The following is a 15,784-nucleotide window of genomic DNA, read 5'->3' as shown; positions in this document are numbered from 1 at the left end:
AATATACAAGTCAGATGGACCTCTGTGAGTTTATGGCCAGCCTGGTCTACATAGGAAATAGTAGGATAGCCAGGGTTACATAGTGAGAAACAGTGAGATCCTATAAAAAAAAAAAAAAAGAAAAAGAAAGAAAAAAAAGAAGGAAGGAGAGAAGGAAGAAAGGAAGGAAGGGGGAATGGAGGGAACAACCAAGCATGTCAGGTACTATAATTTAACCTTTACCACTAGATAACTGGTAACATTAAGGAAGAAGGGAAGGATAACCTTCGGGAACAGAACTTGCCAAATAAAAAATTTACAATGTCATCCTAATTCTCCCTTTTGTTGTTTCTAAATAGTCTCAGAAACAAATGAGCAAAAATTAGTCACAAGCCCCATTATCACATCACATACCAAAAAGAATGAGGAATATGTGGTGTGGAGTAAGCATTTAAGGGACGTCTTATCTTTAAAGGTAAGGTCAGCACCTGTGGTTTCATTATGCTTACCACTCCTTATGGAAGCTTCCTTTGTCTTTTATCTCACTTTAACTTCAATTTCATCTTACATATTGACAAAGGTTTTTAAATCTTGACTTAAATTCCATTTATAGGCACAATTGATATTTATTTTATTCATTTTTTAAAAATATGGGAACATATAGAGAAAATGACTGAAAAATACAAATGAAGTGCCCAATTGATGTCAAACCCAGAGTTATGGGACAAGAGAAACAGCTCAGTCAGTAAGGTGCTTGTCATACAAGAATGATGATTTGAGTTCAATCCCCAGCATCCATGTAAAAAGCCAACTGGGGCAGGCACCTGTAATTGCAGAGCTGGAAAGATAGAGATGGAAATACACCTGGAGCTCACAGGCCAGCTAGCATAGCTAATCATAACAGTGGGCCTCAGGTCCCAGTGAGAGCTTGTCTTAAAAACAAGGAGGCTAACTCCTGAGGAAGACAAGCTTTGTTGGTATTATACAATCACACCTCAAAACAAAAACCTATGGAGCTATGATTTTGTAAGGCTTCCTCCATCCCATTTTCCCATCAAATGCATTGTTTGTTAGCAACTTGAAAAGTATTCTATTGTGGAGAATAGTGCAGGGCTCAGTTTAAATAAGTCGCCGGGGTAGAGACAGGACTCTGCAGTTAAGCGAATGTACGGCTGCTGCTCTTCCAGAGGACCCCAGTTCAATTCCCAAACCCCCATTGGGTGGCTCACGAGCACCACTAACACCGACTAGTGCTGTTCTTTGAAAACCACTATTTAAAAAATTAAAATGTGCCTCTAGAGCAGTGGTTCTCAAACTTCCTAATGCTGCGACTCATACTGTGGTGACCCCAACCAAAAAACTATTTTGTTGCTACTTCGTATCTGTAATTCTGCTATTGTTATGAATCGCAATATAAATATCTGAGATGCAGGAAATCTAATATGTGACCCTCAAAGGTGTTGCAGCCCACAGGTTGAGAACCACTACTCTAGAGATGGCTCCGTGGTTAAGAAAACATACTGGTCTTGCCAAAACTGGAGTTCAACTTTCTAGCACCCATATTAGTAGTTCACAACTATGTAAAACTACAGTTTGAGGGGAATCTGATGCCTGACATTTCTAGTCTCCAAAGGCAACTGCAGTCATATGTACATATACCAATACATATATATATACTTAGAAGTAAAACATAAAATTAAATAATTTAAAAAGAAAATTAAGCCAGGCGGTGGTGGCACACCCTTTTAATCCCAGCACTAGGGAGGCAGAAGCAGGAAGATCTCTGTGTGTTCAAGGACAGCCTGGTCTACAAGAGCTAGTTCCAGGATAGGCTCCAAAGCTACAGAGAAATCCTGTCATGAAAAAAACAAAAAACAAAAAACAAAACAAAACAAAAATTAAACTACACACTACAGGACTGGGAAAGCTCAACTACTGAGCTATCTTCCAAGTGCTATCTTCCCCAGCACTGCCCATCCTTCCTAAAGCACAAGCCACAAGCTGGACATGGTGGTGGCACATATCTTTAATTCTTCAGAGGCAGGCAGATCTCTGGGAGCTCGAGGCTAACCTGGTCTACGTAAACAGCACATAGTAAGACCCTGTTTCAAAACAAAATGAAAATGCAAGCCACAAACTAAAAGAAATATTTACAATACTCATGTGTACCTAGATTACATAATTCAGGAAAAGAAACAAACAACACAACTTTTAAAGGGGGGGGCACAAAAATTTTTACATACTTTATGAGGAGATACACTGACCAAAAAAGCACACAAAACCTTAGTTATCAGAAAAAAAATTAATTTAGCCAGGCAGTGGCAGTGCACACTTTTAATCCCAGCACTCAGGAGGCAGAGACAAGTAGGTCTCTGTGAGATCAAGGTCAGCGTGGTCTACTGAGTGAGTTCCAGAACAGGCTCCAAGGCTATAGAGAAACCTTATCTTGAAAAGCAAAGCAATCTAATTTAACCTCCAGTGAAATATAAAGCTGTCATTCATTGCTGACGAAATAGAAGAATGAGAAGTGACACGACCACTCTGCAAAACAGTCTGACAGTTATTATGCTGAAAAATCAGCAATTTGTCCCCAGATGGGGCATGGACACACACCTGTCATTCCAGCACCTAGATAAGTTGTTCTAAGTCATCCTCAGCTACACAGTAAGAAAGACAGACAACCTGTCTATATAGTAAGATTATGTCTCAAAACAACAACAAAAACTTACTTCATTGAGCCAGTGAGGCACCACACATGCCTTTAATACTAGTACTTGGGAACCTGAATAAGGAGGATTATAAATTCAAGGATTGTTATACATAGAGTTCCAGGCCAGGTGGTGGTGGTGCACACCAAAAATCCCAGCACTCGGGAGGCAGAGGCAGGAGGATCTCTATGAATTTGAGGCCAGCCTGGTGTACAGAGTGAGTTCCTGGACAGTCAAAGCTACACAGAGAAACCTAGTCTTGAAAAACCAAAGTCAGACCTGGTGGTGCATGCACACCTTTAGTTCAGAGGCCAGCCTGTCTCCATAGCAAGCTCTGAGTCACCCAGAACTATTCAGCAAGACCTTGCCTCAAAAAAATTAATAAAATAAAATAAAGAAACCAACAACCATCAGAATTACAAACAGACACACTCTATATTTAAGAGGACATAGGAAAAGAAAGTTAAAACTTACGTTGTTAGCAAGAAGGCCCCATCACCACATCTCTCCAGAGCCTTTCGTGCAGGAGGTTTCGCTGCAAATTCTACAAAACCTTTTCCTGTAGCTCTACCACGATCATCCACAACCACAACAGCTTTCTCTACTGGACCAAACTGTGAAAATGCTTGTTCTAGAAGCTCATTGGAAACAACTGGAGAAAGGTTCTTGACCGTGAGGGCTGCTCCATGTGTAGCGAAGCGAATTCGGAGAGGTCTGCTCTTCAGTATGGTGCCATCCAGCTCTGCTTTTGCAATTTCAGCCAGTGTTCTGGATTCCTTTTTAAAAGGAAAAGTTATTTTTAAAGTCGAATAACAAAAAAATTAAACTAGTGGTTTAAGCTCTAAGGAGACTGGTTAACACTGGGTCCCTTTTATCATCAACTTGCTTTTTACTAGGTATTAAAAATATCACTGTAAACATTTCTAAGCTAAAAAAAAAAAAAAAAAAAGTCAGGATGTGTGTTGCACACCTTTGATCCCAGCCAGCACTTGAGAGACTAGAGACAGGTGAATAGCTGAATTCAGCCTGGTCTACAAAGTGAGTTCCAGGAGAGCCAGGGATAGATACACTGAGAAACCAGACTCAAAAAAATAGATGATAGATAGATAGATAGATAGATAGATAGATAGATAGATAGATAGATAGATAGATAGATACAAAAATGAGTATCAGTTTCTAGAACTACCACGCAAACCATAATTCTTTATACATACCTCAGTATTTTAGACACTGGTTGGTTGGTTCATTTATTTATGGGCTTTCTTTTTTGAGAGTCTCCCTATGAAGCCTGGGCAGGCCTTAAAGTAGCCCCCTCCACAATCCCTGCTTCTATTTTGTGAGTGCTGAGATACAAACATGTGCTACCATGCCTGGCTGATACAGCATCGAATCCCCACTGTCAGCCTTATTCACATTATTTGCAAACACTACCATTAGCTCTTATGGGGTTTTGATTTTTTTGTTGTTGTTTTTGGTTTGTTGTTTTTTAGATTTTTTTTAAAAAATTTTGTTTTGTTTTAGTTTGATTTTTCGAGATAGGGTCTGAATAACCCAGGCTGTCCTGGAATTCTGTAGATCATGCTGGCCTCAAACCAAAGAAGTCCACCTGCCTCTACTCCCAAGTGATGGGGTTAAAACTATAAGTCACCACCATCCAGTTCACAATTGCTTCTTTCTTTTGTAAAGACGGATCGATCGATCGATCGATCGATCTATCTATCTATCTATCATCTTATCTATCATCTATCTATCATCTTATCTATCATCTATCTATCTATCTATCTATCTATCAATCATGTATATAGTGTTCTACCTACATATGTAGGCCTGCAGGCCAGAAAAGGGCACCAGATCTCATTACAGATGGTTATGAGCCACCATGTGGTTGCTGGGAATTGAACTCAGGACCTCCGGAAGAGCAGTTCGTGCTCTTAACCTCTGAGCCATCTCTACAGCCCTCACACTTGCTTCTTAACAGGACGGCAAGAACTGTTACAGTCCACAAATTACTTGCTACTTGATTCTCAATGAGACCCTCTCTCTCCAAACACTGAACTAGTAAGATGGCTCAACAGGTAAAGGCACTTGTTACCAAGCAAAATGACTGATACTTGATTCCTAGGACCCACAAAAGGTAGAAGTGAATAGACTTCCAAAGGTGTTCTTTGACCTCTACATGTGTGATACTACTGAGAGCATGTGTGTGCACATGCGCATACACAAATTTAGCAAAAAATCCAAACAGAGGCCGGGTGGTGGTGGTGCACGCCTTTAATCCCAGCACTCGGGAGGCAAAGGCAGGCGGATCTCTGAGTTCGAGGCCAGCCTGGTCTACAAGAGCTAGTTCCAGGACAGGCTCTAGAAACTACGGGGAAACCCTGTCTCGAAAAAAAAAAAAAAAATCCAAACAGAGGGTTGGAGAGATGGCGCAGAGATTAAGAGCTGCTTGTTCTTCCATAGGTACTGAGTTCAATTACCAATAACCAAATGGTGGCTCACAACCATCTATAACGAGATCTGGTGCCCTCTTCTGGCGTGCAGGCATACATACAGAACATTGTATACATAATAAATCTTAAAAAAAATCAAAAGAGAAAAAATTTCCTCCTACTTGGAGATTTCACATGGTACAAGTATAAATAATGAATAAATGATAAAACAGAAATGTTCTTCACTGTGCCCTGGGACTTCTTCAGGAAGAACCACAAAGAGCTATTAAGAAATCTATCTATAGGCCGGGCGGTGGTGGCGCACGCCTTTAATCCCAGCACTCGGGAGGCAGAGGCAGCCTGGTCTACAAGAGCTAGTTCCAGGACAGGCTCTAAAAAAGCTGCAGAGAGGGCTGGAGAGATGGCTCAGAGGTTAAGAGCATTGCCTGCTCTTCCAAAGGTCCTGAGTTCAATTCCCAGCAACCATATGGTGGCTTACAACCATCTGTAATGGGGTATGGTGCCCTCTTCTGGCCTGCAGGCATACACACATATTCAGAACATTGTATACATAATAAATAAATAAATATTTAAAAAAAAAAAAAAAGCTGCAGAGAAACCCTGTCTCGAAAAACCAAAAAAAAAAAAAAAAAAGAAATCTATCTATACCAGGCACTTACAACTGAAAAGAAATCTAAAAAGATTATTTTTAAATAATAGTAAAGGCTGGCATGGGCAGGGAAGGGGACAAATAGCAGGAGTGGGGAAAGGGAAACTGCGGCTGGGATGTAAAGTAAAATGAACTTACTTAAAAATAAGTAAGTAAATAAAAGGCCAGCAAGATGGCCCTGCAGGTAAAGGTAATGTCACCAAGCCTGATAACCGGGTTCAATCCCCAGAACTAACTCCTACAAGTTGTCTTGTGGCATCTACACTTGCACCACGTTTATATGCCCAAAACATTTACAAACACACAAATGAATGTAAAAAATTAAAATTCTCGCCAGCCGGTGGTGGCACACACCTTTGATCCCAGCACCCAGAATGCAGAGACAGGCGGATCTCTGTGAGTTTGAAGCCAAACAAACAGAAAAACTCTGTCTCGGGGGAAAAAATACACTCCTACAAATTCTCCTAAAAGTAGATAAATGTTTGCAATCTAAAAACTACATTCTTCTGGAAAATCCTATCTATAAAACTATTTTTATAAAAACACAAATAAGTCCAACTTATTCAGAGATAACCAAAACATTCTTTACCTTGTCTTAGTGGTTCAGGCCTGTAATCCCCACTACTCAAAAGGCTGAGAAAAGAGGATCACAAATTCAAAATTTAAAATTATGTGTGTGGGGGGAGGGGGCTAAAGATGGTTAAAATATTAAGCGTGTATACTGTTCTTGTATAGGATCTGTGTTCAGTTCCCATCACCTACACCAGGTATATTACAACCACCTCTGACTTCAGATCCAGAGAATCCAACTCTTTTGGATGGCAGGGACACCTGCATTCACATACCCCCACACAGACACAAACACACGTAAGTAAAAATAGTAAATCTGGCAGTGCAGTGGCGTACACCTTTAATCCCAGCACTTGGGAGGAAGAAGCAGGTGGATCTCTAAATTTGAGGTCAGCCTGGTCTACAGAGTGAGTTCCAGGACAGTCTTCTCTGTGTGGACAGAGAAACTGCCTTGGGGGCTGGATAGATGGCTCACTAACAGCCCTTCCAAAGGACCTGCGATCAATTCCAGTACCCTCAAGACAGGTTACAACTCTCTGTAACTCCAGTTCCCGGGGACCCAGGGCAAAACACCAATGCACATAAAAATAAACTCATGCACAAATACAAATACCAAAAAAAAAAAAGAATTTTAAAAGAAGCGCCAATGGAAAGCTTCCACAAGACCTCTCAGTAGCGCGTCTGGAACTCCAGTACACACAAGACCAAGGTCAGAGGATCCGGAGTTCCAGGTCGGTCTGGGATGTATACTGAGGCTCTCTCAAAAACAGATAAAAACGTATACAAATTGCAATTACTTATATTAGACATAGCTGGGCAGTGGCGGCTCACAGCTTTATTTAATCCCAGCACTCAGGAGGCAGAGGCAGGCAGAATTCAAGACTAGACTGGTCTGCAATGACTTCCAGGACAGCCAGCTCTATAGAAAAACAAGCAAAAATCAGACACAAAGGTCTAACCATAAAAACAAAAAACACTTCTATGTATAATGCATGCCCCCATGCACAAATGGTTGTTAGTGTGGTAGTTTGAAAAGGAATGGGTTTTGAGGTTTCAAAAGCCCAGCCATTCATTCCCAGTTAGCTCTTTTAGCCTCCTGCTTCTTGGATCAAGATGTAAGCTCTAAGCTACTGCTCCAGCACCATGCATGCCTGCCTGCTGCTGCCACGCTGCTCACGGTGATGGTCACAGACTCTAACCTCTAGAACACATGCTACAAATGCCATGGCATGCATGTATGCCCCCGCACACACACGCTAATAATAAAACTGCTCCAAACAGATAAACTAGGAATAATCTTGCCTTACATACTGACATTTTTCTTATTTAAAGAAGCTGTAGGATAATATTTAAATGCTGGATTAAATCATATACTGCGTAGCACCCATTCTTGCCCAATTACTAATGTCAGGAGTCTGCAGATCTGGGTGACTTAGGGTAGACTGTAGGCAGTGCAGGGGGAGGGGGAATCTTGTTAAGATGCTGGCGATGGACCCCTGGGCCTTGAGCATGCTAGGCCAACGTTCCGCCACCGAGCTACATCCCCTGTCCTTCAACACACATCCCCTAAAGAGCAAAAAGATGAGGTGGATCATTCTTTTAAGGAACAAATCCGCAGCTCAGATTTCTCACCAACTTCGTTCATCCCCCCCCCCCCCCCCCCCCCCCACCCCCGCCCCATTCACCTCGTGACACTACTACTAACTACAGTCTGGCCAGACCGTCAACCGGGACCCCGCCCCCCTGCGGGTACCTGGGCGCTCGCAGCGACAAACCTGAGGCTGGCAGGGGACAGAAACGCTGTGGCGCCCTCACGCCGAGCCGCAGCCCCCGCAGCCTTTTTTTTTTTTTTTTTTTTCTCCTCGAGCCCCGCCGCAGACTCACCAGGCGGATGAAGCCGAAGCCTCGGTCGCGGTTGATGAAGACCTCGCTGGGCTCGCCGTAGCGCTCAAAGAGCCTCTTGAAGTCCTCCTCCGTGATGTCGGTGGGCAGGTTCCCCACGAAGAGGCGGCAGCGCTGCGTGTACGTCTTCTCGCCCGGCTTGAGGAAACTCTTGATGTCGATGGTGAAGCCCATCTCCTCGTCCGGGTGCTCCTCCGAAGGCGCGGGTGGTGCCGCCTGCTCCCCGGCCAGCGTCAGCGCCATGGCCGCCGCGGCCACCGGCTCGCTCTCGCCGGCCGCCGACTCCAGGGCGCGAAGGCGAGCGGGGTTCTTCTCAATGCGTACTTGCTTCAGGTTTCCTCTTAACATCATCGTAGCGACTTCGCCCCGGATGCTGGTGCGGCCTAGACGTCAGTGCACACCCGTCTCCACATGTATCTATGGAAACGAAGCAAGGAAAGCCAGGTAAAGGAGGGGAGCCCTGCCTCCCCGCAATCACGCCCGCGGTGGCCGAAGGCTCAAAATGGCGCTGCTTCAAACTGCGGTTGGAAGAAGAGACGCGGGCTAGAGGCCCGCCCCTCCGCAACGCGCCTGCGCAAACTCCGAGCTCGTGGACCGTTTGCAAGCTCGGCGCGTGCGCACACGGGGGCGAGCCGAGCCGTGTAGTCCACCCCGAGGGCCCTCGCAGCCAAAATCAGTGGAGACTTTGGGGGTGGGGTTTGATTTCGGTTTATGCTTTTTGAATCTGAATGTGTCTGAGGCTGGCCTTGAACTTTCGATCCTCCGGCCTCAGCCCTGGGACACCAGGTCAGAAACTGCATGTAAGGAACAAATTATATGTGTACTACAGTGCGAAAATATAATAATTTCGGGAATGTATTTACCCTTTTGAATATTGTGGTATTTATCCTTGGACAGGAAAGTGAAAATTTGCATGTTTTCAGCACTGGGTAAACTGGGGAAGAAGGATACAGATTTCAAGGTCAGTTTAGGCTGCAGGGCAAAGTGGTATAAAAAAGAAAAAGAAAAAAAATGCCTTCCTACCTTTTTCTTGAGACAAGGTTTCTCTGTAAATCCCTGACTGCCCTTCCTTCTTTAGACCAGGTTAGCCTCCAACTCATGATCCACCTGCTTGTGCTGGAATTAAAGATGTGTACCACCATACCTGACACCACGGGCCACCACCACCCTGCAATTTAACTTAACATATTTGTAAACAACGTTTAATAAAACAATACTTCCGGCTGGGTGGAATCCCAGCTCGCAGGAGGCAGAGATAGGCAGATCTCTGTGAGGTTGAGGCCGGCCTGGTCTACAGAGCTAGTTCAGGATAGGGATGGCTTCACAGAGAAACTCTGACTCAAACAACAACAAAAATATGTAAATAAAGCAATATTTTCAACAAATAAAAAACACCTTTTGACATGAATGGTAGCTCACAACCGTAATCCTAGCCAGCTCTTCAGAAGCAGAAAAGCGTGACAAAAATAATAAAATTGTTAAAATATAATTTCCTAATTAAGCAATCCAATTTTATTTTTTCAGAGCTGTGACCTAAACCCAAATCTTTGCATATGCCAGCACTGTTTGTCCAAAGCCTTACAATCCAATTTTCTGAAACAATTGTGTTTGGGTTTTGTTTTATTTGGGGAGGGGTTGTTTGTTTTCTTTTCAGTAGCCCTGGCGGTCCTAGACCACTCTAGAGTAGACAAGGCTGGCCTTGAACTCACAGCAACCTCTGCCTCCACCACTGCCTCTGCCTCTGAGAGCTGTGGTTGAAGGCTTGCACCACCATGCTGCTGCGTTGTTGATTGTTGACTTCAGACAAGAACTCCATGAAATTACTTAAAAAATTAGTATAATCAGAACCTGGTGGTGGTGGTGGCACTCGCCCTCACTTCCAACACTGGAGAGGTGCAGGAAGGAACACACTGTCCCAAAAACTGAAACACAAACAAAAACAGAAACAAATCAGTATAAGCAGATCATAAACTTCTATGGACCACAGACTTAAGCATCACAAACATTCTCTAGGGATGCTAGGAGCAAAACTTTAAGATTTGTGAGCAGTTCTGAATCTCTCAACTCATCCCTATCATATATACTTCCTGCCACATACAAATGGAATCCTCAAAGGCCATGAAAACTAAGCTCACATGCCACCCTACAAGAACTTCAGCAGCTTCTCATTAAAGTTAATTTTTTTAAGATTTTTATTTATTACATATACAGTGTTCTGTCTGCGTGTATGCCTACAGGCCAGAAGGGGGCACCAAATCTCATTACAGATGGTTGTGAGGCACCATGTGTTTGCTGGGAATTGAACTCAGGACCTCTGGAAGAACAATCTATACTCTTAACCCCTGAGCCATCTCTCCATCCCAACTTCAGCTTAATATTTTTTTTATAATATGAAACTCAAGAGAGGGACGAGTTCATTAGGCATCCTGCCGAGCAGGTGGTCCCAAAGTCAGGCGCTTCAGGCTGAACCCTGAGATGCGCTCCGTGGAGGTGGGAGTGTCAGGAACGCCTAAAGGATGTGTTTGTGACTTAGGTGGCTGTGTCTCCTCTGGGTGTGCTGCAAGCCTGCCAGCTTTGGGAGCCTGTTGCGACCCTGGTTTGTGGTTAGGGTGTATGATTGTGTGCTTGCCTGACTGGAGATGTTTTTTTTTTCAATTTTTTAAAATATTTATTTATTAAGTATACAATATTCTGTCTGTGTGTATGCCTGCAGGCCAGAAGAGGGCACCAGACCTCATTACAGATGGTTGTGAGCCAACATGTGGATGCCGGGAATTGAACTCAGGACCTTTGGAAGAGCAGGCAGTGCTCTTAACCGCTGAGCCATCTCTCCAGCCCTGGAGGTGTTTCTGTGACAGTGATTGTGTCGTCACCACATGTGTAGCGGAGGAAGGGTGCTGTTGTAACCAGGTGGTTGGATGTATGTGTGTCACTTTGAGGTTGTTAGCCGTGCCTGGTATCCTGCGCTTAACTGGCTTGGCTGTGAAGGCGGGTATGATGGCAGTGGCGCTGAGGTGGTAGTTACTGGTTTCCGTGGCCTGTGACTTTCATGTTTTTCCCATCTTGGTGATTGTCTGACGTGTGTGTGTGTGTGTGTGTGTGTGAGAGAGAGAGAGAGAGACTGACTGGGGGTTGTATGTGCTTGTTCATGAATGTCAATAAAGTAGAATTATACCCTTGTTAAAAAAACAAAGAAAGACACTCAAGAGCTGGAGAGATGGCTCAGTGGTTAAGGACTCCAGCTGTTCTTTCAGAAAACCTAACTTCCAACATGACTGCTCAGGATCCAGTTGCATGGTTCTGACACCAGGTCCTAGGCACCAGGCATACACATGGTACACGTATATACATGCAAAACAGTTATTTTATTTGTGTGTGTGTGAGAGAGTGTATTATAGCAGCTTTTTAAAAATTAGTAAAAAGTATAAAATCTATTATTTTATTATTCTTAATTAAATTTATTTCTTTTACAATCCGACTAAAGATTGCCCCCTCTCTCCTATCCTCCCATTTCCTCCCCTTGCCTTCCCCCCTGAAACCTATTCTTAAATTTTTATCCAAGTAAAATAAAGAATATGTTCATGGGAATCTTTTATGCAAATCTTCTTAGGAGCTTTATTTGTTTGTGGCAGGGTCTCCTACACTTTAGGCTGACTGTGTAGCTGACAGTGACCTTGAAATCATGATCAGTATGCCTTCACCCTTCAAGTACTGGCTTCACAAATGTGTATCATGATAGCAAGCTGCAGAGGGTTGGGGACACACTTGTACTTAAGATGAAATCAACAAAAACTGTAAACAAAGCCTGCACTGGTAGGGGATTAAGTATTGTGCTTAGTGGTGTGGTTGTTTTTTTTAATATTTATTTATTTATTTATTTATACAATACTCTGTGTGTATGTCTGCAAGCCAGAAGAGGGCACCAGACCTCATTACAGATGGTTATGAGCCACCATGTGGTTGCCAGGAATTGAACTCAGGACCTTTGGAAAAGCAGGCAATGCTCTTAACCTCTGAGCCATCTCTCCAGCCCCAGTGGTGTGGTTTTGTTCTTGGCTTGTTGTGGTTCTATTTTAAGACAGTCTTACTAGTAGCCCTGACTATTCTGGAACTTGCTATGTAAATCAACCTGACCTGGAATTCAGTGAGATCTACCTGCTTCTGCCACCCAACTACTAGGATTAAAGGTGTGTTTCTAAAGGTAACAGAAACAGAGACACTTTATTAAAAATTTAAAAAGTCACCAGGTGGTGGTGGTGCACACCATTAGTCCCAGCACTTAGGAGGCAGAAGCAGGCAGATCTGATTGAGTTCGAGGCCAGCCTGGTTTACAGAGCGAGTTCCAGGACTTTCAGAGCTACACGGAGAAACCCTGCCTCAAAAAAGAAAAAGAAAAGGGCATTCCCAAAGACAGGAGTGATCTTGAGAATGGGAAGGGCACCGGCTTAGAAACCTAAACAGCATGTAATTTTGGTGAAATACTACTCAGAAATAGACTACTGGCTCATGTAGCACAGTGACTCAAGCAGCTCCATTTTAGCGAGGTGTGGTGGCGCACACCTTCAATCCCAGCCCTGGGGAGACAGAGGTAGGCGGATCGCCCAATTCCTGGCCATCAGGGACTAAAACACTGATTCTGTGAATGATTGTTAATCCCACCGATCAGGAATGAGACTACTACCACAGCTGAAACCCAAATTTGAAGCAAACTTTAACTACTGACTAGGTGCATGGGCTCTGGGCTACTCCATACCCAGGTTCTTGGGAAATGGACTAGAATCATGTATGGCAAGGAATTAAGTAAAATCCATAATTCATTGCATTTCCCATTAGGTTCAATCAGGGGCAAGCATACATCCTGACATATATTTCCTGCCTACATAGCTCTTGCCCTTGTGATCAAGCACATCTGGTGCAGGTACTTATGGGACTGAAAACATGTGGCTTCTTATGGCCCATAAACAATAGCCTCCCAGCATCTCATCTACTATCTGTCCTTATACAGGGGGCTTGCAGATCAGAGGCTTGTTTAATGGATTTCTTTGGTTTTTCAAGACAGGGTTTCTCTGTGTAACAGTCCTGGCTGTCCTGGAACTCCCTTTGTACACCAGGCTGGCCTCGAACTCACTGAGATCTGCCTGCCTCTGCCTCCCGAGTGCTAGGATTAAAGGCAAAGGCGAGAGTCACCATAGCTCTGAGATTCTGTTGAATAATCTTCTAGGTGCCAGTGAATCCAAAGCTCAGATGGTTGTTCCTCATGGTACAGTCAGTGTCACAGTTCTAGTTACCCTGTTGGTTATTCCTGTTCCTGGAGATAGCTCAGTTCTCCTGTGATTTGGTCTGCTCCCTTGGAGTTTGCTGTCTCAGGGCAACTTTGGCTTAGGTTGCTGGCTTTGACCTGTATCTGTAAATCCTGGTCTGGATTCCCTCCTGCAGAAGTTCCTGGGTTGGAGTTGGACCTAAGGTTTCTGGTTCTGGTCTATTGACTCGGAGGTCCCAGGCTTGGATGCCCCTGAACCTGCAGAGGACCTGCTTACTTCCTCAGAGGTCTCAGACTTGCCCTGGGACCCGCAGGGGTTCCAGGTTCCTGCCTATTCCCTTTGATGTCCCAGACCAATGCCCCAACCCACAGAGGACCTGGCTTGGGCCTACTATCTCTGCGGTCCCAGACTTGCATTTGGCCCCTCTGAGATCTCTGGTTCTTGCTTATTCCCTTGGAGGACCCAGATTCACTCACACCCAGGCTGACAGTGGTCCTGGCTCCGGCCTAGTTCCTGGGAGGTCCTAGACTCTCGCCCAGACCCACTGGGGTGTTGGTTTAGGTCTACTCCCTTGAATGCCCCAGATTCATGTCTGGACCCTCAGCAGTCTCTGGCTCACTCACTCAACGTTACTCCCTTGTACCTGTTCCGGTGGAGATCGCTGACTCTGGATCTGATCACTGGCTCAATCCTGATCTGCCCGTGTCCCGGGACTGGGTTTGCTCCTGGCTTCTGCTCCTGGTGGATCTTGTTCTCTCTGTTAGGTAACTGGTTCAGTCCCACTCTGGTTCAGGTGGAGATTGAAGACTCTCTCAATGATTTTTTTTTTAAAAAAAAAGAGGTGAGTTGTGGGGCTGGAGAAACAGTTTGATAGTTAAGAGTGCTAACTGCTCTTTCAAAGTACCCAGGTTCAATTCCTAGCATCGACATGGCAGTTTACAAGTGTCTGTAAACCCAGTTCCAGGGAATTGAACACCATCATGTAGACATATATGCAGACAAAGCACTAATGCACATAAAATAAAAATAAAATAACTTAGAAAAGAGATGAGCTATGAAGGGGGTCTTACACGCTTACAGACGGGACAAGACCTGCCAGAACCAACACATTCATTATTATCTTTTTATTTTCTGTTTTTTTCAGACAGAGTTTCTCTGTGTAGCCCTGGCTGTCCTGGAACTCACTCTGTAGACCAAGCTAGCCTCAAATTCAGAGATGTACCTGCTTCTGTCTCCTGAGTGCTGGGATTAAAGGTGTGCACCACCATGCCCAGCTATCATCTCCTTCTTCATCTTCTTCCTGCTCTTCCTCCTCCTTTTTGTCCTCCTCTTCATCTTCCTGCTCTCTGCAGCCCTGACTGCCCCTTCTCTCTGCATCAGGTTTCCCTAGCTCTGCCGGCGGCGGCGTTCTTTTCATCCTTTTCCTATAGCATCCCAGCCTTCTTTCCACTGGGCTGCTTGGTATCTGCAGGAATGTTGTTCCACATTGTTGAATGACAAAATTTTTCCTGAGGGATACAACATACATGTTTACTCACTCCAGATAAGGAGCCCACAACAGGCCAAAGCACAGACACCACCCAAGTCTAACTTGGTGAACCAGAGTATTGTTGTGGTTACCTACAGGAATATGAGTGAGGGGACACTTGTAGGAGCAGAAATGACTCAAAGATGGCTGTATCACCAAGGCTCTCTTCAGGTTGGGCGATAGTTCACAAAGCAAGGAACCTAGAGCACAGTGCACAGCCTGTAGGCAGCTCAATAGATTGGAGAGTGTCCTTTCCTGGTGCCTCAGTTGATCTAAACCGCTTCCAGTCAGCTCAGCTGGTGTCTGCTCCTTCCAGGCAGCTGGTCTGCTCTCAGTCTTTGCAGCCCTGTCCCTTCAGTCTCCCAGGAACTCTCTGAAGCTCCTTTGAGTTGTTCGCCTTTCTGTTTAAGAAGCATCCTGCAGGATGGAGTGTTTCAACCTCAGAGGAAATTGTCACAGAATGCTCATCTCTTCCAGTTTCTTCACGAGGTCATCGATGACGAGCCAGGATGTGCTCGGCTGGTCTCGGGGCAGTATTCAGAACAGAGCAAGAAGAAGGCCTAAAAAAATTCTTAGACCCACTACGGCCCTTGCATCTCTCTCTCTCTCTCTCTCTCTCTCTCTCTCTCTCTCTCTCTCTCTCTCTCTCTCTCTCTCTCTCTCTCTCTCTCTCTCTCCGTTTCATCTTGAAGGCAGAATATAGGTTTTCTTTTTTTATTTTTCGAGACAGGGTTTTT

General features: G+C 44.4%; 1 protein-coding gene across 1 annotated transcript in view; it reads right to left on the bottom strand.

The window, feature by feature from the left end:
- The window catches only part of Pspc1 (paraspeckle component 1), a 57,545-nt gene extending 48,746 nt beyond the window's left edge, over positions 1-8,799 (bottom strand). The window contains 2 exon segments of the mRNA XM_038310069.1: positions 3,162-3,463; positions 8,241-8,799. Of these exon segments, the coding sequence (XP_038165997.1) occupies positions 3,162-3,463; positions 8,241-8,609 (671 nt within the window). The 5' untranslated portion in view covers positions 8,610-8,799.
- Between the last annotated feature and the right edge of the window lie 6,985 nt (positions 8,800-15,784).

The sequence above is a fragment of the Arvicola amphibius genome, chromosome 13 (genome assembly GCF_903992535.2).
Source record: "Arvicola amphibius chromosome 13, mArvAmp1.2, whole genome shotgun sequence".
In the NCBI taxonomy this organism is placed as follows: Eukaryota; Metazoa; Chordata; class Mammalia; order Rodentia; family Cricetidae; genus Arvicola; species Arvicola amphibius.
This window is presented reverse-complemented; position numbering and strand designations above follow the sequence as displayed.